This window comes from Halictus rubicundus, chromosome 12 (genome assembly GCF_050948215.1).
Source record: "Halictus rubicundus isolate RS-2024b chromosome 12, iyHalRubi1_principal, whole genome shotgun sequence".
NCBI classification, from domain to species: Eukaryota; Metazoa; Arthropoda; class Insecta; order Hymenoptera; family Halictidae; genus Halictus; species Halictus rubicundus.
The window spans coordinates 5,653,964-5,677,132 of NC_135160.1; the positions used below are offsets into that span (position 1 = coordinate 5,653,964).

General features: G+C 45.4%; 1 protein-coding gene across 2 annotated transcripts in view; it reads right to left on the bottom strand.

Annotated features, from left to right (window-relative positions):
- Nmo (serine/threonine-protein kinase nemo) overlaps nucleotides 1-23,169 on the bottom strand; it is a 196,256-nt gene that overhangs the window by 36,347 nt on the left and 136,740 nt on the right. For both annotated transcript variants that reach the window (XR_013083185.1, XM_076798329.1), the window contains exon 4: nucleotides 7,953-8,059. Coding sequence is in view for 1 of the 2 variants with exons in the window: in XM_076798329.1 (XP_076654444.1) it covers nucleotides 7,953-8,059 (107 nt within the window). In the remaining variant the exon portion in view is untranslated. The remainder of the gene's footprint in view (nucleotides 1-7,952; nucleotides 8,060-23,169) is intronic.

The window sequence follows — 23,169 nt, forward strand, 5'->3', positions numbered from 1 at the left end:
AAAGAACCATCCTGGCGCGTCTCGCAGCTCGGGAACGTCCGAGGAAGATAAAAGGTGTTTCCTCTCCTCCAAATTAAATCTCATAATTCACCGGAGGGACAGCCGGTTGTCCTGACGCGCGTGAACTTCTCGTTTTCCCCGCTGCTCGGGAAAAATCGGGAAAAACCCGAGATAAACTGTGAAAAATTATCCACTGTTTTCGACCACCCTGTTTTCTTCAGCGAACTGTACGAACGTCCTCGAAGATTCTACACGAGTTCGAGAATGCACGCGTGCAACGTAGACTCGAGAGTGTTCTATTCCGAGACGGGACTCGGACTTCTTGTCTCTGTTGTTTACAAGCGACGCGACAAAATTCAAATGAAAGCGCCGCCCGTGCGGTGTTTATGCTAATTCCCGTTGTCGGCGATCGTTTGGGAAGAGCCAGGGCGGACCAAAAATTGTTCTCCTAATGAACGAGTTTGTCGAAGGTAACTTTAATGTTCTAGCGTTCCTTGTGTCGTTGCTGGGATCTTGAATGTCTTAAATTTGCGATATCGGACGTTGCAGAACATATATGCAGATAGCTGTTTATCGATTTTCATGGTCTTCATCTTCATCGGTTTCTCGATTGGCGCCCTCATGACCGATGACGCCGCGGTGGCGTCAAATATCTATCGACTGTTAATAACTGAAGGACCAGTTCAGTGGAATTCTAATTTTTGTATTTGGGGTATCAGGAGTTACTGAATTACACTTCAGTCGTAGTAGTAATCATACTCCGTTGATTCTTGACGAGAACAGCTTAGAAAAATTACTTGCAAAAATGGTTGATCGCTGAAAGTGTCGACGTCTCCAAAATGTTTTGTAGGTCCTTCTGAAGGAATTAAAAAGTGTTCTGTTCCGAACAGATGCTTCCACGGATCAGACTATTAGTGCCAACGACTAACTAACAATTACGTACGTGGGATCGTCGGGAAGCTTTCGTTCGATCCATCTTCGATCCTCGTCGATTCCACGTCCCGTTCCTTTCGCCGAGGGATTAGTAACTCGAGTCACACTTTCAGCGAATAAACAGCTGCCGGCTGTGGCGTGAACTGTCGGCGGCTTATAGCGTGATCGCATTATCAGCAGAAATTAATGCAAATCTGCCGGGGAGCATAGTTAGTGCGTCGGGAAGCGACCTGTTCGCTGTCCAGCAGTGTTTTAGCTTTCGTATCTGCGCAATTTGGCCGCGCCCCGTTCTCCTTCTCCCTCCTTCTCAACGCTCGTATTGATACTCGAAATCGGGAGGGTCAGTTGCTCGGAAACCTAAGTCGACTTCGTCATTCTCCTCTCCAGCAACTTCGGCTAACATTAAAATTATTATTAGTAAAATACCGAGGTCCGAACGTTAATTCCGGCCAGCTAATAAAAATCGTCTCGTCGTCTAGTATCGACGGTCATCCAGTCAAAACTGGATTCGTCGTTGAATCGAATGTCGAAAAAGTAGAAGAAACTGAGGAACAGGCACGGAGCAACCGGTGTCTCCTCGTCGTCAGAAAACGCGGTACGCCTTAATAGATCATCCGGCTACTGTCTATGGTTTCGCGAACTCTTTCGGCCGGCAGTTTCCGGGGGCAATTTGTCAGGCCGGGTTCTGTCGGTTGTTCCCGCGTGTCGTCGGTGGATACGGTGGATGCAATCGTTGCACAAAAGGGAGCACGCGCTAACCACTATCCGCCCGACCACCCCGGAAGAAGGTCTGCGGCCCGACAACCGCGCGGAATCATTATGCACACTCCGATGAAGATGCTTCTCTGAATAATAATTTCTTTTTTCCATCCCCTAGGTTGGTCGTTCCCCTCTTTCTCCGTCTCTGTCTCTCCCTCTCTTTTCCTCTGGTTTGCTTTTATTTCTATCTGTCTCCTCTTTTTCGTTTCGTTGTCAGGCATGTAGTCATTAAAGCGCCTTTCTCTACACCCCCGCACCGTCGTTCCTTCGTGGGGGAATGAAAGGAGCGTACATAGAAGGAGACAGAGAGAGAGAGAGAGGGGGAGAGAGAGGGAGAGAGACCGCGCTCGATTTTCGTTCGCTTTTGCCACCGTCCGCGTTTCAATACCACGAAAAATTACCGTGTTCCCCATGGCTCGTTGCCTTTCAAAGACGCGGACGCCTTCTGCCTGTCGCTTATTCCGCGTTCCACCCCCGCACATCGGATTACCGAGGTTTGCCGGCCTCCATTGTCAACGAATTTTCGACTGTCTCGAGATAGTACTCTGGCGTTTGTGTTTGATAGTTTCTCGAGCAACTGACGAGGGTGCTGCTGCCTTGGACACTTCGCTAAGACGCAGCCCTCGAGCTGCGGTGCTCTTCGAGGTCTCTCTGATGTCTACGCAACGTACTACCAACTTTATTCTCCACAGATTCATTCGTCCCGGTAATTTTTACTTGAAATTTAGCTACGCTACAAAGTTTCGCTCTGCACTGTGTAACTTCTTCTGTGTAACGTCTTTTTCTTGCCCATTAGAAAACTTAAAAGTCGGCTTTCTTCTTTATAAACGTTTGTAATTAATTACGCTGTACGGTGTTCTAATTCTTAATAATCGACTGACTAGTACGGTTTTTCGTTTGTGTACTATACAGCGGATTTTTATGCTGAATGAAAATTGAGTATGTTGATCGTGAGAGGAACAGAAGCTCGATAAAAATGTATTTCTTCTACTAATAATTTCAACAAGTCGAAGACATTCGAACGAGACTCTTAGATTTTTCAAATGTATTCCATTTTAACTGCCCGTGTTTTATACGGTCTGCATTTCACCCCGTGTGACAATAAAACGGTGCAACGATTTCCGAAAATTCAGCACGCTATCCACCCCCCATTCCACCCCCGTGCCACCCCGTTTCAAGCGTCCCCCGGTTAATTAAACCGCGGTCCGCTCTTTTTCCGAAGCGGCTGTACAAAAGCATTACTCGAAAAGTCTTACTTGAAAGCGGTCGCGATTCTTTGTTGTCTGCGCGCCCTCCACCCCCTGCAACCACCCCCGCTCGATTTTACTCGGCCCCAACCGTTGGAAATGCAAATAAGACCGGGCGGAATTTCGCGTCGCCGCCTCGACTCTCGTCGAAGGAACGTACTCGCGGAATAATAATTATCGATCATCATCCCCCTGCCTCCCTACCGCGCCTTCTCGCCCCTTCACCGACTCCTGAAAAGCTATAGAGGGGGGAGGAGGGTTGGTGAAATGTTTACGCCGGAGAATTCGTTATTTCGCGCGCGACGCTGGAATTTCAGCGATTGTTCGCGGAATCGAACGCGTTCGACTTCGAGGAGCGCTGATTCTCTGGGGGTGAGTTCCGATTTTGTGGACAATCTACCCCCGAAAGACGAAAATTTATTCTCCTTCGTTTCGGTTGCAAGAAAGCAAAATAAACATTCGGAAAAATGAATGCCGAGTTCCTGGTGGATTTTATTAATAACTGCGTTCAGTAGACTAGGAGCATTACATATAATTAGATTGAGTTACTTGGGTGATTATTAATTATTTCGAAATCTATCATAGTCTCGGGGACGCTTGGGTCATTCGTAGACTGCGAATGTTTGTGTATGGTAATAATTTTCTTTCATTAAACAGTTTTCAATTCTGTTAATCATTTTTCTAGAAATAAAATCACAGAAAGGCAACACGTGCAAAAATAGCAAACTGAATGACCACAGACAACAGGAAAGAGTTCAACGACAAAAAGTAGGAAAGAAAAATGGTGACAGAGAGATGAGAAAAAAATGATTTGTCAAAACAAAATGCGGAGGGTAGCACCAAAAAGAAGCGAGGCAGAAAGGGGTGCGTTGCGAGGGGGTTGAAGGGGGAAAAAACGCCATGATCCACGGTGAAAAATACATCGAGGGGGTGAGGAAGGGAGGGGGTGTGGGTGGCAGGGAAGACTCTCGTTCGGTTTTGATCTCGCTGAGACGCGACTTTGATTCTCGGTCGGGATAAAAAGGGTTGAAGGACCGACACGAGTGGTGTCGTTACTACTTCCAGCATCCCTCACGGAATTTAATTTCAAAAGGAGGCTGCCGAGGGGTCCGAGGGGGTGTCACGCAGTTCCTCGAAATATTCTCCGAGTGGAAGTTCTCGAGCGTATTCACGAATCCGCGTTTAATTACTCCTCGATCGAGGAAACCCGTAACGCGACGTTTACGGAGATCCCCGGCTCTTCGACGCTGTCTTGTCGTCTTCTGGATTTTCCATCGATCTGTCAGCGCGCCCAGAAATTTCCAGAAATCGCCAGAAAATTTTGGACTGGCTCGAAATGTTTTACAAAATTGCAGGATAAAATTACTGCGTTCCGAAAATGAGGTAAAATCGTTTGGGGAGCTTGCGAGGCAAGTACCGCTGCGCTTCACGTGTTCTCGAAACTGTCCGAATCGCTTCATCGGCCGGACGAAGACTAATTAATGTGTGTGGATGCAGGCTGAGATTTCGCGGCCGGCGGGAAATTAATTGCGTTGCGGTACTTTTAAAATCCACTTTGAGGCCCCGCGGGAATTGAAATTTAATGAACGGGAGAAATTACACGTGTCCCGGGGGTCAACGGAATTTCCGGATCGCGTCCCGATGTAGCACCTGGTCTACCGAATTCGAGCAAAGGGCACCGAAGGGCCGTCGAGATGCCCTAACGAAGCGGACGCTGGTAGAAAAGAGCATCAATCTCGCGGTCGAAAGGCCAACTTGGCCCTCGAGTGTCTCGACGAGAGCGGTCGCGAGAACGGGAGCAGGCTTCCTCGCTGAACAATTAGTGGCTCATTAACGGAGGACGCTGGGGATTCGGCGAAACATTCGGCGACACCCTGCTGTCCATCCACGGTGTAGGTTCATGACCCTTCTTCGCTCGCAAGTCAATTAAACACGCAGATGCAATGGGGCTCTTTTTATTTCGCCGGGAAACCATTTTATAAGATGTAGGCTACACGAATTTAAACATTTGATAGTGGATTTATTAGTTGAGACATTTGGAAAACATGGAATCTATAGTTTAAGAGAATCGTCTAGCTAAAATCAATGTGGTAAATAACCCTGGCTGTTCATATGGTCATGAGACACAGGATATTGATCACGTCTTATGGCAATATCCTCTATATGACACTCACAGATTGAAATTTATATATAACCTGAGATTACGGGGTTCTTTCTGCCCATGTCGTGTAATGTACTACTCCACGGACCTACAAACACTCTATGCAAGATCTTATATGTCCCTTCCCGAAAGATTGTGGATTGTGTATGTAATGTCACTATCACGTCTATTAACAATTAAGTGACTCCAACTGATATGTACCTATTACGTTACCTTCACATCAGTATAAGGTTATTGTTGTAGTACTATGTATGTAATACAGACTGCAGAATAACCTCTTATCGGAGGTTACAACTGTACAATAAAAAAAAAAAGAGAGAATCGTCGAATTTTCCACGTCAATTATGCGGAGCATAAATGAAAAGTGTTAGTACAACATTAAACCTGCAGTACTTATGTGTCTGATAAGAAGATATTAATTTTTGATTTGACAAAGGCCGTTCCGATTCGAAATGTCGACCTTCTTCTCGAAGTATCGGATCAAAGAATTTGCAGAGTTCGAGGCGCACAATCTCGATATTAGAAGGACACGGGAGAGAGAGAGAGAGAGAGAGAGAGAGAGAGAGAGAGAGAGAGAGGCGAAGGTCTAAGAGCAAGCAGGATGAAAGAAATATTGAAAGTTCTGTGTGGAGGCTGCGCGAAGAAATACGAAAGAGAGATCGAAGGGATGAAGGGCTCGGGGCGAATGAATTTTTCAGCAATCCTCGGATCCCCGACTGTATCGAATGAATGAACAACGCACACCCTCCCCCCTTTCTCCTCCCCTGACAAAACTTCGAGGACCAATTAAAGCGGCAGCCTCGTCATTCGTCAAAGGAGCAAGATAATCCGGACTCGGGTCCAAGTAGAAAAGGAAGTTCGAGGGTCAGACTGGGAAATGGACGGCGTCTGCGAGGAAAGATTTTCCGCTTCGTCGAAGTTTCCACTTTTATTACTCTCGCAAATTCGTTCGTTTCCAAATTGATCGAATTTTGATCACATTGATCCTCTTTCATTAAATTCTCCAATTCTGTACAAATTTTGCGTCGCGTTCCAAAGATCGTTTAGGGAATAATTTAGCGCGTTCACTGTGTTCGGATGAAATCAATTTAGTTGGTGAAATTGATCGTAGTAATTACTTCTTTAATCCTTTATTCTATGAATTTTAATAGGAATCAATGGCCTCGGATATGGCGGAATAAAAATTAATTTATTAATTAAAGAATAGTAACACTGACACATGAGCGACGAGGTAGTCGACGTGTCCAAAATATTTTCGAAAATTAAAATACGGTGACAGTTTCGTTACAGGCACAAAAATATGTTGGAAAATTTTTAAGTAATCGTTAGACCACGGAATTCTCGCGTTTACGAGAGAAATTAAATACAAAGCAGTGGAAAGAAGTCGCGTCGCCCGACAAAGGACTCGAAGCGAGCAAAACGTCGAGTTATCTCGCCCATCTCGTTCGGGATTAAAGGGATGAGGGCTCCTCGATTGATTTAGGTAACGATCGATCCGCCGTGCAATTAAATTCGTGCCTTTTCGCCACGGGAACCGGATCGATGACAGCGAGTAGCGTCGCCCGGTGAAATAACCCGTATGAAACGTATTAATTCGCTGTTCCCGCGTTTTCCATTTGCCCCCTATCTTTTTACCTTTTTTACGGTGACGCTTTCTGTTATGGGACCGACGATTCGATCGAACCGAAATGAACGAACGAATCTGGAAAACACCGGCTTTGCTTGCCGACATTTTTTCCGAAAAATATTGTCCGTCGGACGGCGCCGCCCCGATCGAAAATATTTCACCGGTTTTTCATTTTTTGCGGAACAGCGTGTGAACGAGTTTTTGTATATTTTCGAACTCGCTGTTTTCGATGGCCGTCTGTTTCGTTGGTTTTATAAATTTTTTGTGAGGAAATTATTGCTGCGTATTCGTTAAGATGTGATCTTTGAGATGGGCAAAGGTTTAACGACTCGTGTCTATTAACTTTTTTATTAAAAAATTGATAAAGCTGAAAGTTCTCTGTCTGGTCTGAAGGTTATGAATCGTATGACGTTCCAAATCGAATTCGGTATAATCCGACCATGCCTGACTACTCGTTAGTATTGCGGCGGGGGCTCGAGGGTCCACGATGAGCGAAGTCGAAGCCGAATTTATAGCAAGCACGCCAGAAACCAGGCATTGTGTCCGGGGTTCTATAGAAACGTTGCGTGGCGGCGCCGTTAATGGATTGCTGGTGGTTTTGTGGATAAATCTAGAGATTTCGGGGACGAACGCGGCCCTGAGATGAAAGTTGTAAACGGGTGTTATTGTGCGGTTATGCTGCCGGTGGAACGGCGTCGTTTAACTTCAAAGGGAGTTACATATTCCGAGCGACGCGTTCGATATTATTGTCGTTGCTTGCAGCGGTGTGTTCTCGCGAACAACGGCGACTAACAATGTGGCGTGGAACGTGCGCAAACATTTGAAAATTAGACCCGACACTGTGTACAGGATAACGTAAACATTGACTATTCCATTATTGTAAAAAAATTGTAACAGATTCTACTATCGTAAAAATATTACAAATATATTCTATTATCGTACAATTGTACAATAGACTAAAAAGTAAATTCGGAACGCTTTGTGGTCAACTTAATCCTTGATAAAAAAAAATATTGATAAATCGCTAAAAGTAAGTAGAGTTCCAAAAAGATCTAAGTAAAATTTATTAATAAATTTACTAATTAGATATAATTTTGGACGTTTGCTAGTAAGAAATAATCTGAGACGATAGCGATCGGTTGGTTCACCGGGTATAGCACTCGAATTTGTCAGAGCAGAGCTAGATCCAGGGTTAACGAGCTACGAAAGAATTGCTTTCACTCACCTCGTAGTATCTGGTACAGGAAGACCTTGATGTGGTCGGGGCTGAGATGCTGCGGACTGACGATGATCTTGTGGAGGTCGCTCTGCAGCAGCTCGGTGATCACGTATCTATTCGAGTGGCTCGTTAAGGAATTTATGGATTATTATTAACCGGGTTAGAGAAATTGTCTCCCGTCGGAAGACGATCCCACTGCCTCCAAGCTGATTCTCTCTTTTTCCAACATAAACGCTCGCCAAAAGTAGCAAAAGCAAACGATACAATAATACCATAAGAAAATGCAGCGTCAAATATATTTTCCAAGTTGCTCGATCAGATCGAAATCGCGGTCTAGTCACGGCGATCGATCGATCGAATCTTCGGGTGAAGCACGGGGAAACCTCGGCCGGGCGCGGCGACTTAATGGATTCCTTTCGTCGGCTTCGCAGGAGTTAATCCGTCGAAATGACGCGAAAAACGAAAACGAAGACAGAGGAGGAGGTCGAAGGGAAAAATGGAGGAGGAGGACGAAGAAGAATCCGAACGATGTCGTACCGTGACGAAAGTAGCTGGCCTTAATAAACCGGGAGGGTAATTTACGGCCCTCGAAACTTCCTCGGGACCGGGGGCCGACACAATGGCGGACCGTTCGCTTCCGGGGCTCGCTTTTGTTGACGAAACGACGAACAGACATTCCTGCCCCGCCCGATTATTCGCCGAATTACCGACCGATTAATTGCCCTCCCCCGCGTTAACGAATCTTCGAGTATTTCTACCGGAAGGCTGGCCAACAGTCGATCTGAAAAGTGTTGTCTGAACTGTACAACCTTCCGCCAGAGTTTTATTAAGAACTTCGCCTCGGCGATCCAGAAATTTTTAACTTTTTACTACATAATCCTGTGCGTCTCGACGAGAAAATGCGAAGAATCGAAGTTTCAAGGCGAGGAATTCACTGGTTTAAAAGTTGTGCGCAGAAAATTAAAGATTTCTGGGTTGCCGAGCTGAAGTTAAACCGTTAGACCTATAACTATAGTACGTCCAGAAATTCTAGAGAAACCTAGCATCGAAAGACGAAAGTGACAGTACTCGCAAACGCCTCTTTCATCCGAAAATCTGCTTTCTTCAACACCATGTCAAATATTTCCCGAGAATGATTCGAGCGAGGCCCAGGGCGTGCGAAATGCCTGTAAAACGATTCGGAGGTATTTTAGGGCAGCCGGGGCAGGGTCCGCGACCTTCGAATTTCATTTTTCATTCGGCCGGGTCTCGTCGCGGCGCGCAGCGAGAGGAGGAGAGAAACGGCTCTCGAGGAGAATGAAATAGTATAATGGCGGAATGAGGTCGACTGGTAGGTTGGAATGCAGGTAGAGGCTGGCTGCGAACCTGGCGTGGTATGCAAGTCGACTGGTCCGGCTGGCTTCGGCCTGGAACACTTAAGCGCAGCCTTTTGCCGGCGCGGCGCGGCGCGACGCGACGCGACGCGACGCGACGACGAGACGTTGCTTTCGAACTATCTCTTTTGAAATACGATCGATCCAGGGCCCGCGCGGGGGATCCAGCAACCTCCGAAAAATGATGTTCCGAGGACGGGGAACCGCCAGCCGGGCCAGCTGGATCCCGAGGCAACCGGATATTCCCGCGAGATCCCCCGGGAACCGCCTGCTCCAGAGGATGTCGCAGGATCCATCCGGAGGACGTGTTCGGATTATACGAATTTAATTTAGTCAAGGTTCATGGCACGCACGTGACTTCTTTGACTGCCTTGCATAACCTGCACTATGATTCAAATTTTCGGTAAGAGGAAACTCATACCTATTTTGTGCTGTCTATATTCTCTGCAGCGATTAAATATCGATGACAGGAAAATAGAATTTTCGTACGATTCAACACTTTGACTGTCAAAGTAGACACCTCAGAAATTCCATGAGATCAAAGTAAGTTATTTGATGAAATAAAAATTGAAAAGAATTAAATGTATGATATTGAGTAGTCCTCCAACTTTCTTACATTTTACTGATCCTAATCAAATCTGGTACAATGAATATGTCAACCCTTTGCACTCGAAGCTATTTTAACTCCAAAACGAAATATTTCTTCCGATCTAAAATATTTCCCTTCTATATACTTGTTTTTCGTGTTATACATACGCGAATGGCGCAAATACTCGTGCAATTCTCAAGTGTTCAGTAATTTATTAAATACAAACAAATTTAAGAATGTCAAAAATATCTTGAATAATGATACAGCAATTTTTAGTGGCGCCTTGCAGCCGCCATGCGAGTGCTAAGGGTTAACATAAAAATTCATTTTAAAACCTGGACGAATAATTCCGTCACCCACATACGGGTGGCATGGCAATCAACGTGTTAAAGGAAATTAATAGCACACCTTCTAAGTCAAGAACGATTGTCGTTGGTAGTCCTAAATGCACGAAATTGTGGTGTGAGGTGCAAGTTGAATATGATCATCGCAAGACTAAATTATTAATCGATTAATCGGCTCGTTCAGGAGCGGTTTCACGCGCGCGCGTAGAGGAGCAACTGTGAAGATCGCGGGCTCGAGGGAATGAAATAATATCGGCGATGCCATGCCCCGTTTAATTTTCAAGGTATCCGATCATACGAACACACTCGTGCTCAATGGCAGATCGTGGCTGAACGACTCCGGGGCGCGGCTGAATGCTCGCACTCGTGACTCTACCGATTTTCCCGGGGACCTTTGATTTCCGCGAACCTTCGCTCGATCCGCGCGACTCGCTTTTCCCCGCCCTCTCGCCCGAACGACCTCGTATTTTAGTTTTTCAACCCCCGGTCGGGCTTACCGACAACAAACAAAGCCTCTTTCACCGAAACCGTAATATTTTTCGCGTGCCTAACGCGACGCCCCCCTCTTTCTCGCCTCCACCCCCTGCTTCCCTCTCGACGAGAAGCCTAGTTTCACGTTCGAACCCCAAAGCAGCCTTTCCGCCATTTTACTTCGCGAATGCCCGACTCGCTTAAAACTGCCGCGCTCCGTTTGACGCAAAAGCTGAACGCTCGCATTTTTTACTAATTTTCGAGTCGATGGAAACCACGTTTCCCTCGGCGCCACTCTATTTCGCTGACGAAGTTGAAAGTTCCCGAGGAAGTCGGAAATTTGTTTGCAGTGAGCCTTTTTTTTTTTTTTTTTGGCGAAAACGTCCGAGAAGATTTACCATATTTGTCTGGTTAAAAAACTAGAATATGCAATGAACGGATTCGTCGAATTTTGGGACAGCCGAGCAGCGAATTTCTGTGGAAATGATTTTTGCTCGTTAGTGACGAGTTTGCGTCGGACCTTTCACCGCGAGGGCCCCCGGGTGCCCATTGTGATTCATCGATCGGGGCGATCGATCATTCGCCGGACCTTCCCGTTATTGCAATTTATCGTGGCGTCCCGCGTAGGCGATTCTTCGAGCGCGGATCGAGCGTCGATCGGTTTATTAAGCTCGGGGAAATCGATCGTTCCCCGACGATACACACCGCGGGTCCTCGATGATCAAGCGTTAATTGCCCCGCGAGGATCGCGATAATCGATGGAGTTTATGATCGAGCCGGCGATACCATCCTCGCGTCGACCTCCCGACGACGATGACGGGAATGCTTAATTCCGTCATTAACGGCACGGGAGATGTTTCTGACGTTGCTGGCATTTAAGTCTCGCGTTTTAATCGGGAATTAGAGAACAATTACCGTGCCGCCGTGTTTCAATATAGATCTGCGCCGATCGATAAACTATTTACACGCGGAACGCCGGGGAAATTACTATGGGGGTAATTTATCTATCGTCGGACACCGGCGCTTTATCGGCGACTCAAAGATAACGAACCGGACGTGGAAAAATTTACGGTGGAAATCGACTTAATGGGACCGGTGAATCAAGAAGGATTCAGAAAACAAGAGCGGTGTTACAGCTACTAATAAACAAGTTCTTTTGCGATATTTAGAAAAGCCGCTCGAGAACCAGTCCAATAAAATTTAACCATTAACACGGAATCGGAGGAGCATAAAATTGCAATCGAACAATCGCGCATCTTTGAACTTCTGTAATCTCGTGTAACGTAAACCTACGGCATCCTACCTGCGCTCGTTTTGAAGAGCGTAATCTCTACTCTCGCACCCCTGAACTCCCATTTTTCAATAACCTTGTTTTCGGAATTGTTTTGCGGAATGTAGGGAAAAGCTCACCGGTGGCACACTTTTCATTTAAAGTAGAATAAAACCGCGACAAAAAATCGCAGACCAACTTCTGAACGTTCAGTGTAAAGGGGAGACTCCAGTCTATGAGATCGTATTAAAACGAACTTGGTAAAAAAATTTTTAAACTCCCTGGAGTCGTGTGAATTTCGAAAATTTTAGGGAGAAAAAAGCAACCTGAGTTTCTTCCTGGGAAAGAGGCCTTTGCGTTCACAAGAAAATGGTAGGCCTACACGATCTATGTCAGGACACGGACCCGAGGATTCGGCTTAGATCAAAACTTTACGGTACTGTAACTTCCACTTGGTTTTTATCTAGGTAGGAACGATTGTTCTGTTGTGAAACAGAAAATCCGGTTAATATTTGACGATAAAGACAACCGTTTATTTCTGTTCGATTGCTTCGGCACTCGACCATTCGAGACTTCGAGAGCTCGATATGGGGAGTTCAAAAAGCGATTCCAGTGTCCCGGGAAGATCCTTCCGGACCTATCCGAATCTGGTCAGAGCGGAAAGGGAAAATCTCGCGGGTTACGCGAATTCCAGCGTCCGCGGTGCAACGGCGATCGATCGCAGCCCGGGAGTTGCATTGTTTCGAGTTTTAATCGCGTTTGCGGCTCCGCCGCGATCTCTCCGCGCCGGATTTTCGAGTCCCGTCGATCGAGTGCCGTCGAAACACTTTTAAAACCCGCGGCTGGCCATCAATCTTCCACCCGCCGGGGAAAACAACCGTCATTTTTCTTCCCGGCAGCTCGTCGAATCGCGATTCCACGACCGTTCGCTCGATAAACATGATCGTCAATCCGCCGCGGGAAATCTTCTCGTCGTCGCCCCATTTCCATGCTGATAGTTTCAACGCTATAGCGCCCCACCGAATGTAAACCGGCGATTCTCGTTCTGTATTTAATCTGTGGCGTCCATTTTTATTGCGGGAGCTCGGGTAACTGATTTCAATGTGATTTTTAGACATTTTGTTTCTGCAAGAGTATTTACCCACATTTTGTCAACCTGCTGATATTAAGTGTTGATATATTGGGCTAAACTTTACTTGAGGGGACCAGGAATTTTTAACTGTTTTTTATAAAATCCTGTAGATTTTTGCGAAAAAATAACGAAAATCCAAGTTTTAATCCTAGGAGATTAGTAGTACGAAAGTTGTGCGTGCGTAAAGATTAAATTGATTTAACGTTCATTTAAAAAACGTCAGTTTTTAAGCTACTCTGTATGCATGCATTGGAAGACGAATCTGTTCGCGAACGTGAAATCACGGCATTGGTTATTGTGTCAGATAATTACAGCGTCGGTATCTTCCAGATAACGCAAATATTTGTCGAACCTGGTAATATTGGTAATCTATGCTAATTGGACGAGCGCGAGTTAGGTTCGCGCCGCGCGGGCTCAGCCACTCGTCCAAGTTAATCGATTAACTGGGCGGGGACGTGTTATTAGAATAACATGGATGTCCGTCGGCCATCCATCGAGACATCCTTAAGCGACTATTGATGTTCGTCGATAGTCTACGCCTCCTCCGTAATGTTCGAACGCGTTAAATTTTAGCTGCATTTTTTTCTTAACATTTTGTCTCGATGCTACGAAATTGATACGAACACATTTTCATTGTATTTTTAATTACGAGAAATCAATCGATCAAGTATATTTCATTTTAATATATCCTCCGAGTAAATTGTTCGCTCACTTTGATCGTAATATATTGTATAAAATCACTTTCGCGTGGGTGTTGAAAAAGCTATATGCAATATCACAGTTGTGTTAAATAATCTCGTACCACCTAGTCAGAAATTGTGAATAATGTAAGTAAATATGAGCGAATTTGCTACGGCAATTTTTCAATACGTTTCTCTCTGCGGTGTCTGATCTCGACTGACTTGTTCTACTTAACCACTTCGAGTCTACTTTATCTACTTGCCCTAGTAGAACATACAACCTCGTTTGTGGCATGATTGAAACGAATCCAACTCGTTCAAGCGAGTCAATATATCTATAAAAATTCCACTTAAAAATTGTTTATAATATTATCTAAAATATCACTTGAGAAAACTCGAGCCTATATAAACTAAAATTGCAAAGCAGTTCTCTCTTAATCTCTGATCCTGTGCAATCGCGTTTAATCTTCGACTCGAAAAGATAGTTAATCGTATATTCTGGATAAAACACGAGTAACAATAAACAATAAATATGCCACGAACAACGCCGAACGACCAGTCACAAACAACCCAACAACCAACTTCGATTAAATTTCACAGAAGCCACAGCTTCGCGCACGAAACTCTGTTCATTTCTCCAGTGTCTGATCTTGACCGACTCGTTCTACTTAACCAGCTCGAGTCTCCTCTCTCGAGGACACTGCTAGTGAAAAAGTAATTCAGTTTAGTTTTGTTCGCCCGAGAGAGTCGTCTACTATCAAAATTAAAGACCTTGGTGCGAGAGGAGCTTATAAATTTTTTAATAAAATTGCACACGCCAATGTTTTACACATGTTCATGTATCGTCAACCTTCTAGCGGCGAGGATTAAAATGTGAACTCGATTTTTGCACCGTGGTTTCCGACTATTTTCCAGTAATATATATAATTCAAGGCTTTATTTTTTAGGGCGCTTAGAATCGAACTGCGATTCGACTGGTTCATTTGATTGTCAATTTTGAAAATTTGAATTGTCCTGGTTTTTGCACCAAGGTCTCCGATTATGGAATGAACAATTTCGTGAGATTGAACAATTTTGAAAACGTAGGCTCGTCCAATTTTTGCACAGAGGTCTCTGGTTACTTTAACGTAGATAGTTTACGGTATTATTTTTTATATAAAATGTAGACTCGCCCAATTTGTGCGCAGAGGTTTCCTATGATTTTAATGTAGATAGTCCTCGGTAGTAATTTTTATATAAAATGTAGACTCGCCCAATTTGTGCGCAGAGGTTTCCCATGATTTTAATGTAGATAGTCCAGGGTATTATTTTTTATATTAAATGTAGACTCGCCCAATTTGTGCGCAGAGGTTTCCCATGATTTTAATGTAGATAGTCCACGGTATTATTTTTTATATAAAATGTAGACTCGCCCAATTTGTGCGCAGAGGTTTCCTATGATTTTAATGTAGATAGTCCTCGGTATTATTTTTCACAGAAAATGTAGACTCGTCCAATGTTTGCAGACAGGTCTTGGACTATTTTGCAGTATGTAGATAGTGTCTACGGTGTTATTTTTTGCGGAGAATGTCCTGGATCGAGGCGTTTAGCGTTCGAGCTGCGATCGATGCGTGTCCGCTTTCTGGTAGGCACGTCGACCGGTTCCCGGACAAAGCGACTTGCCCCTAGCGACTTCTCGCAGCGAGAAGGGAATCGAGTTTCTCTCATCCTTGCTCTTCTCGCCTCCCTTTCCCTCTAACGGACCACCCGATACCGGTCCCAGAAAGAAGAACCTCGAGCAGAGTAGTCTCTTTTAGCCTGCACCCCCTCTGCTGCCTCGAAAATGTTTTTTCAGAGCTTCGAACTCGAGTCTCTCGAACACCGATCTATAAAACCAACTTTTCGGCTCCGACTCGCTCGGAAAACAAGCATCTCAACCTGACACACTTTTTATAGTCGCAGCTTCATTGGCTTCTTCTTGGTCGCTTTGCTATGGCGGGCAGAATTGCCCACAATTGCCCTTGCAAAATTGCGGAGGCTCGTTTCATAGGAAATGGTTGAATCAATTTCTGAATGTAACCGCATATTGGAAGAAATATAGCGAAACAGATGAACTCAACGTCCCGTTAGGGGAGCGGCGGAAGCGTAACGGCGCGACTCGTTGAATTATTCGATGAACTTTTGGGACAGGGGAAACGAAGAGTGAAAAATTACAAGAGCCACGGAACAAGAAAGAAAAGCGTCGAGGCTTTATTCCGAGCAGGAAAAACGTTCCCCTGGACGCGTACGTGCCACGAACCGGAAGCATTGATTGCAACTTCCTCTCCGGCAGCTTCTCCGCAATATATCGAGTAGCGTGGCCGTGTGTATCGATCGCTGGAGCAGTTTTTGGGGCCGAGGAGGATCCTTTGTTTCTGTCCTCTCCCCCTCTCTCCCTCTCTTCCCCGTTCCTCCCTGTGTTTCCACGTGATTCATGCCTCGATTTCTCTGGCGTTATTTAAAAAGTGATTGCACACGTACCGCGGCCGGACGTTTTGCTCCTGTCTGCCATTCTCATTCCCTTTTCCACCGACGGTTCGTCCGCGATACGCTGTCTTTTTCACTCGCGGATATCTTTGACTTTTGTGCCGGGAAGTTGAAGCGGACGGTTTTGTACGCGGTCGCCGCGCACTTTTTGATCTTCCCGCCGCGTGATTCGTGTCCCCGAACGCTCCTCCGCGAACGGTTCTCTTCTTACAGGTCTCTTTGAACTCTGAAAGCTGTCCCCGTTGCTGCGCGAACCCTCCGCGCCCTTTCTTTCGCCGAAACTTTCCGCGAAATTCCACGGGAAATCGCGTCACCGCCTCGCCGATTGTCTCGCGATCGCTGGGTCGCCTCTCGCGTAAGCTTCTCAGCATTAATTGTTAACGAAGTGTTCAAACTTGCCTCAGAATTCTGAACTTCGGCGAACTCCGTTCGTGCAAATGCCAAGCTGTTCACATTTACTTCCCTCGCCGTTAAGAATTCACGCTTTCGCGAATGCTACCGGAGCCATCGACGCGAGAATTTTACGTTTTAAATAATATAGTCCCATGCAAATGGGTTTTGCAAGCTTTATTATTCCCATTTACTAGTCGGCTCTGATGATTGCCGGCCCCGTGCATTTACAGGGAATTGCATGTTTCATCGCGGACGGCCCGCTCGGACGTTTATTCGTCCGAATTATGCATTTCGGGCGAAATGGCGGCCAGTTTAAGGATCTTTTTTCCACCCGGCGATTAAGTGGATCGTTGCGAGAAAATATCCCGGGCAAATTCGGGCCTCGTTCGACCGGAACAGAGAATTTTATCGGCAGAAATTGAAAGGATAACGACGATCTCCATTTCATTACAGAAATTATTTGACCAAAAATTTCAGTCAGTTCATTAAAAAGAAAATTGTTGCACAAGTATCCTCCCTGTATTATGCAAAATAACATGGAAACCGTTCTTCGACATCTTTTCGAAACGCAACAAGTGAGAGGACCGCCCCGAAAAAAAATAGGACAACGTTCCCGAACCGTCGCTTAATCGGGAAATATTTCGACGGCGGTAAAACTGGAGAGTTCGATGTCGAAAAAAATGTTTGATCGGTCCCGATGAACGGTGGCGGAGGAAAGGTTAACTAGAACGGCAAATACCGGGCTATTTCGCGATGGGGTCCGCGGCGAATTGAAAACAGGCCGGTCGGAATAAAAAGACGCGCCCGTTTCCGGGAAACAGCTGATCGATTTTTCGGCTGACGGTGGCGCGCGTGCGATCGCCGCCATTTCGATTACACGGGCCACTATCGGATTCAATGGGACAAGCGAAGCATCTGTCTATTTGTTTCGCGTATCGCCGGGTTTTAAAAACCTCTGTTCCGTCGCGCGGCGCCGCGTTGCGAAACACGACGCCTGTAAACGGAGCAAAATAGGTCGGAACAGCGGCGGGAGAAAAAAAAAAGGAAACGCCGGTAAAGAGAACGAGAGGAGGGAGGGGGGAACACGATGAAATTTTATCAGCCATATGCATGCCCGAACGAAAATTTAATCGTCGAACGAGAGAGGCGTTCCATCGGATCTGCATCGAACACGCGCGTCCAACAAACCGCGAGGCTTTATTTCGCGAAATTTCAATTCGCCCGATGCAGGTCATTTTTCCCGGTGATTTTTCCCACCCCTCCTTTCGTCCACCCTTCCAACTTAAAATCTCGTCGACTATCGCGGGCCCCGATCGAACCCGTTGCGATATAAAACCAGCGAAAAAATCTATGTAAACAAACGACCGTGCGCGCACGCGATTTTCGTTTTCACGGCCGATGATGTGATCTACGATGGATCATTTGGCCGTTTTAATCCCGGCGTGCTCAGCTGTGCACACCGGTGATCAAAAATATTTTCTCCCCGTCCGGTTTAATAAAAAACGACGGTCGATAGCCGATTTATTTTTTATTTTTAATTATCGTTTAGCGGCGTTTCTGTCGATCTTCCGCAAACATTTCAGCGAGAGATTCTGATCGAATTTGTGCACTGTTTTAAGCGTTTTATTAGGCACCATTGAATGCTGTTCAAATTTAGCGGGCGATACACTATTCAACGAATGCACAAAAACGTGTGGTGGAATGAGAGATTTAACAATGAACGAGGAGATATAACATTTTAGAAATTACGAAAGGATACTTGATGAAGCGATACGAACTTTTTCCTTTGCTTCTTGACGCATAAATTTTGAACTTTTGGTGCCCCGGCGAAAATTGTGTGCTTGATCTTAGGATTAAGATACTCTTGGATTCTACGAGATACAGATAAAATGGGAAACGGTTTTGCGCACTTTGCAGCGCCGCGAGTGCACAGAGTTCGATCAGTAATGATAACCTGAAGCCCGGCGAAACGGACTGGGATTCCAGCGGACGCAAAAAGACGGGGGGTTAAAAGTAGCAATTGATTAGCAAATTGAGGGGGTTCGAAATGGGATAATGGAGACAATGTTGCGTGTAAAAGCGAGGTTTGCCCGGTAATCGCCTGTTATTAGAGCCGGCCCTAACGCGCGCAAAACCGAGCAGTTGAATATTTATGAAACAACCGGCACGGCGCGCTCGCCGATCAAGTTCTTTGTCGGACTCAATTTTGCGATTCCCGAGTCACAATTGCGAACGGTATTTTCCGCGAGTCGTTTCTATTTTCTGCCGAAAGTATTTTTGTTTCAAAGGTTTGGACAAGTGGCTCGGGTGCGGTCCGAATGTGAAACGCACCGGGAATAGTCTTCGCAGAACGAACAGATCGATTCGAAGAAGTCGAAGCACCGTCTTCGACGATTTTGTCTGCGGTTTGGGAAGAAGATCCTGACCGCAACCTTTTGTAGTCGCAACATCGCGAAACGAAAGACTACATTCGATTTTTTACTGCGAGCCTTTTCTTCTGTCGTGCGCGTGCTTGGTCGTTCGTAACGAATTCAATTTTTGTTCTTTCGGTTTTTAAAAAGATTGTGGACGTTGTTCGATGACAAACGAAAAAGTTCGCGGAAGTTTTATCAGAATAGAAATTGTTGTTTTCCAGGGAAAAAATGTCAAAGGCTACGTCTTCCTCTAGACTGTGCTACTCTCCGAGGAACAATGCAAGATTAGATCACGTATAATAACCTCATTTTTCACTTTTTCTTCGTAAAAAAATTTGTAGACATCGTTGAAACATAGAGGAAAAAGTACAATTAAATTTGGTCCCGAAAAGTAGCATAGTTTTCTATTAAAAAATTCGTAAATCTAGCCTAAGATGACTCAAAATCATCCTCTTGAACGTCTACGAAAGATGAGAGATTGAATCGCTTGTAGGAAGCTCAGTGCTGACTCTTCCTGAATCAAAAAATTCACAGACATTGTCGAAGCATGAGCAAACAAGCACAGTGAAATCCCACATCGAAAAGTTCTCCAGTTCCCCAGGAAAAAATTCTGAAAGTCAGGCTGTAACAGCACGACCCAGACAAGAATATCCACGTAGAGATTAGTAGTCTATTTGTTATGTACCGTTGCAAATCAGCACTTCCGGGGCCGGGATCACGACGACAACGCGGTATTGATCACGAGGACATCAGTCTTCCTCGAGGGGATCAGTCATCGGCTGTCGTTCGAAAAGCAGGCCGTGTATACAAAAGTTTCCTTTCTCTCGAGCCTCTTTGTCTGTCGTTTCTTTTCCATGGTTCTCGCCCCGTGTCGACTTCCCAGCATGCATTGCGTTACGTCGCGGTTGCATCACGCCGCGTCATCGGCGACCTCCCACACGCGATGCCGCGATCCATAGATCGTTGGGATCAACGGAAATCGGCGACACCGATAAGCATAATGGCCTGGAGATCTCTCGTGACACCAATTTTGCAATTGTAACCCTCGGAATTCTGACAATTTTCGTCACTCCAGCTGGATCCACTCAAATTCTGATGCATATTTTCGATTTTTTTTACATATTTTTGGCCGTAGGTGTTGATCTTTTTATTTGTGACAAAAATGAGGTCAAAGCGGTAGACGGATTGAAAATTGTTATTGTAGTAGTTGCAGCTTACGAATATTATCAAAGGATGACAGAAATTTGTGTTTAGCTCTCTTGTATGTGTTGCAGTCGATGCAAACAAATTTTATTTTGTGCTTTACTCCCGTGTTTTGAGTTTTCGACGAGAGGAGGATCGATGGGAAGATGTTTTTCATTTCCAGCGACAAAATGCCAATTCCCAGAGGTCCGTGGGCAGACGATGAAAGGAAAAACGGTGGTTTCGACCTAGAAAGGCTCCCTCGGCCGTGGAAAAGGCAGCTCCTCGGACGCCCACTCTTGTCCGCGTTTCCGGTTTCCTCTCTCTCCCCCCGTCTGTCGTTCCGGCGGATCGATAATTGACTAGAATTTCTCGTCGCACGAGTTTCGAACATTGTAATCCCTGTCCTGAACGATTCCCGGGAATATTCTGGTAATTAGAGCAACGTTGATTCGTGATTAACGAAATAATTATAGTTTTATCGATGTTGCCCGCGTGTCGTGTGGGTGTGCACGCGTAGGCGGCGCGTTGCGCTCGACTCTTCAATGTAGAATTGTAACGACGTCGACGCGCTGTTAATTAATATCGAGTATAATCAATGCCGCTATTAATAACTGTTACTTTGTCTGAGGCGTCGCGACAAATACAGCAAACCCTCCTGACCGCATTAAATTTAAATTGATATCGGTTCGCGCGCGATCAACCATCCCGTGATCGTTGAAAATCAAACGTTCCGGCGGACAAACAGATTTCATCGACGAAATCATTTGCTGGAGATTCTGTAAACTCAATGCTATGAAAATGATGACTTAAACCCCGCCCAATTTGGCTTGCTTTACAATATTCCTCGTTTCGAACAAGATATTGCAACAACTTCAATGTCGCACTCGCCACATTTTAGGACAGAATTCGTTTCAGGACGTTTTTAAAATAGTAAACTTCGCGGTTTTATATTTCATAAACAAATTCGACACCGTGCAAACGATGACTTAAACCCCTCCCAATTTGGCTTGGTTAACAATATTCCTCGTTTCGAACAAGATATTGCAAGAACTTCAATGTCGCACTCGCCAAATTTTAGGACAGAATTCGTTTCAGGACGTTTTTAAAATAGTAAACTTCGAGGCTTTATATTTCATAAACAAATTCGACACCGTGCAAACGGTGACTTAAACCCCTCCCAATTTGGATTGGTTAACAATATTCCTCGTTTCGAACAAGATATTGCAACAACTTCAATGTCGCACTCGCCACATTTTAGGACAGAATTCGTTTCAGGACGTTTTTAAAATAGTAAACTTCGAGGCTTTATATTTCATAAACAAATTCGAAACCGTGCAAACGATGACTTAAACCCCTCCTAATTTAGCGTGCACTACGTCATACTTCAATCTTTTGAAAATCCATCATCGATTTACGGGGGCACAACTACTTCGTCCAGAGTCTAATGCTAAACTACGAAATAATACAAAACTGTGTTACTATTAGGTCGTCCCATAAGTTCGTGCCGTTTTATAGTGATGGTATGATGTCTGCCAAAACGGTCGGAAAAGGTTGTGGAATGAAAGGGTGACTACATATTTTATTTTTAGAATTTAAATGGTACAAGAGTAAACGGCGCGAACTGAAAGGACGACTTAATATAAATCTGTTTACATCAGACATAATTGCAGCTAAAGGACCCGTTCCGATCATTCCAGGGGTAGCAGAACAGCGTCGATCGAAAGTAGGCGTGAAGGGGAGGGCAAATAGGTGATGTTAGGTTACACGGATAGGCTGCGAGTTCCCACGCGACTGCGAACCGGTACTTACGAAAGACGAGACGCCTCAGCGTACTCTCAGATTGCGGATTAGCGAGTCTCGCGTAAGAGCGTGGCGCAGGTGGTCGCAATAAACGGTTCATGCTTTGGTTTCCGGTCAGAATCCTGGCCGAGCCTAACCCAATCTCCGTCAAACCTAACGCGGACTCGGCTCAGCCGGGTTTCACGGTTGCCCGCGCTTCGATTTTTACAGGAAACACCCGGAGAACGGCCACCGTCGCTCGCAGCCCGGTATTATTTTTGCTCGACCCTTTCCCCATCTCCCTTTCTTTATGTTTTGCCGATCCCTTCGGGGATACGTCGAACCGGTTCTCATTTACACGGAATTGCCTTTCTACCCCCCTTTCGTTTCTGATGCCGCGTTCGAACGGCCTACGTGCGCTTGCGATCAAGACGCGAACGCCTGTTGACCGAGTTTCGGACAATGTCACCGGACTAGGAACGATTAGGCGAATCTCCATTTTTATGAGGTAGTCCGCGAAGAGCTCGGTTCCATTTTTGTGCTGTGACCTGGATGCTGAAAAACGCTTTTCTGGGAGACTGTGGGAGATATGCGAGTGAACCGAACGGCAAATAGTCGCTGAAAATCTGCTTTATTTAGTATATTTTTCTCGAAATTTTAGGTCATTTATTATGGACGGAAAAAAATTCATCTCTGAATGAAGTTTTGAAGCCTCGACCTGATTTTTATGTAGCAACCCCCTTAACTTCGCAAGCGTTTTTCTCGACGACTATTCAAGATATCCGAACGCAACAAAACGCATATAGCAACTGAATATCAGCTTTACTTCCGTGATTTTTTTCAAAATTTTAAACCACCTGCCAAGAACAGAAAAAATTGCATCTAAATTTTCCAAAAACACCCCAATATATTCGAGATAACAAGTAGTAGCCGCGTATCTGGTTCGACTAATTTTCCCAAAATTTTACACCGCTCGTCGAGGGTAGAGGAAAATTACTTTCGCAGGGACTTAGGGTTCAGTAAATGTAATCCACTAAACGCAGCCAGCTCGTCACCACTCCGAGAACTTCCAGGACGTCTCGGAGGGT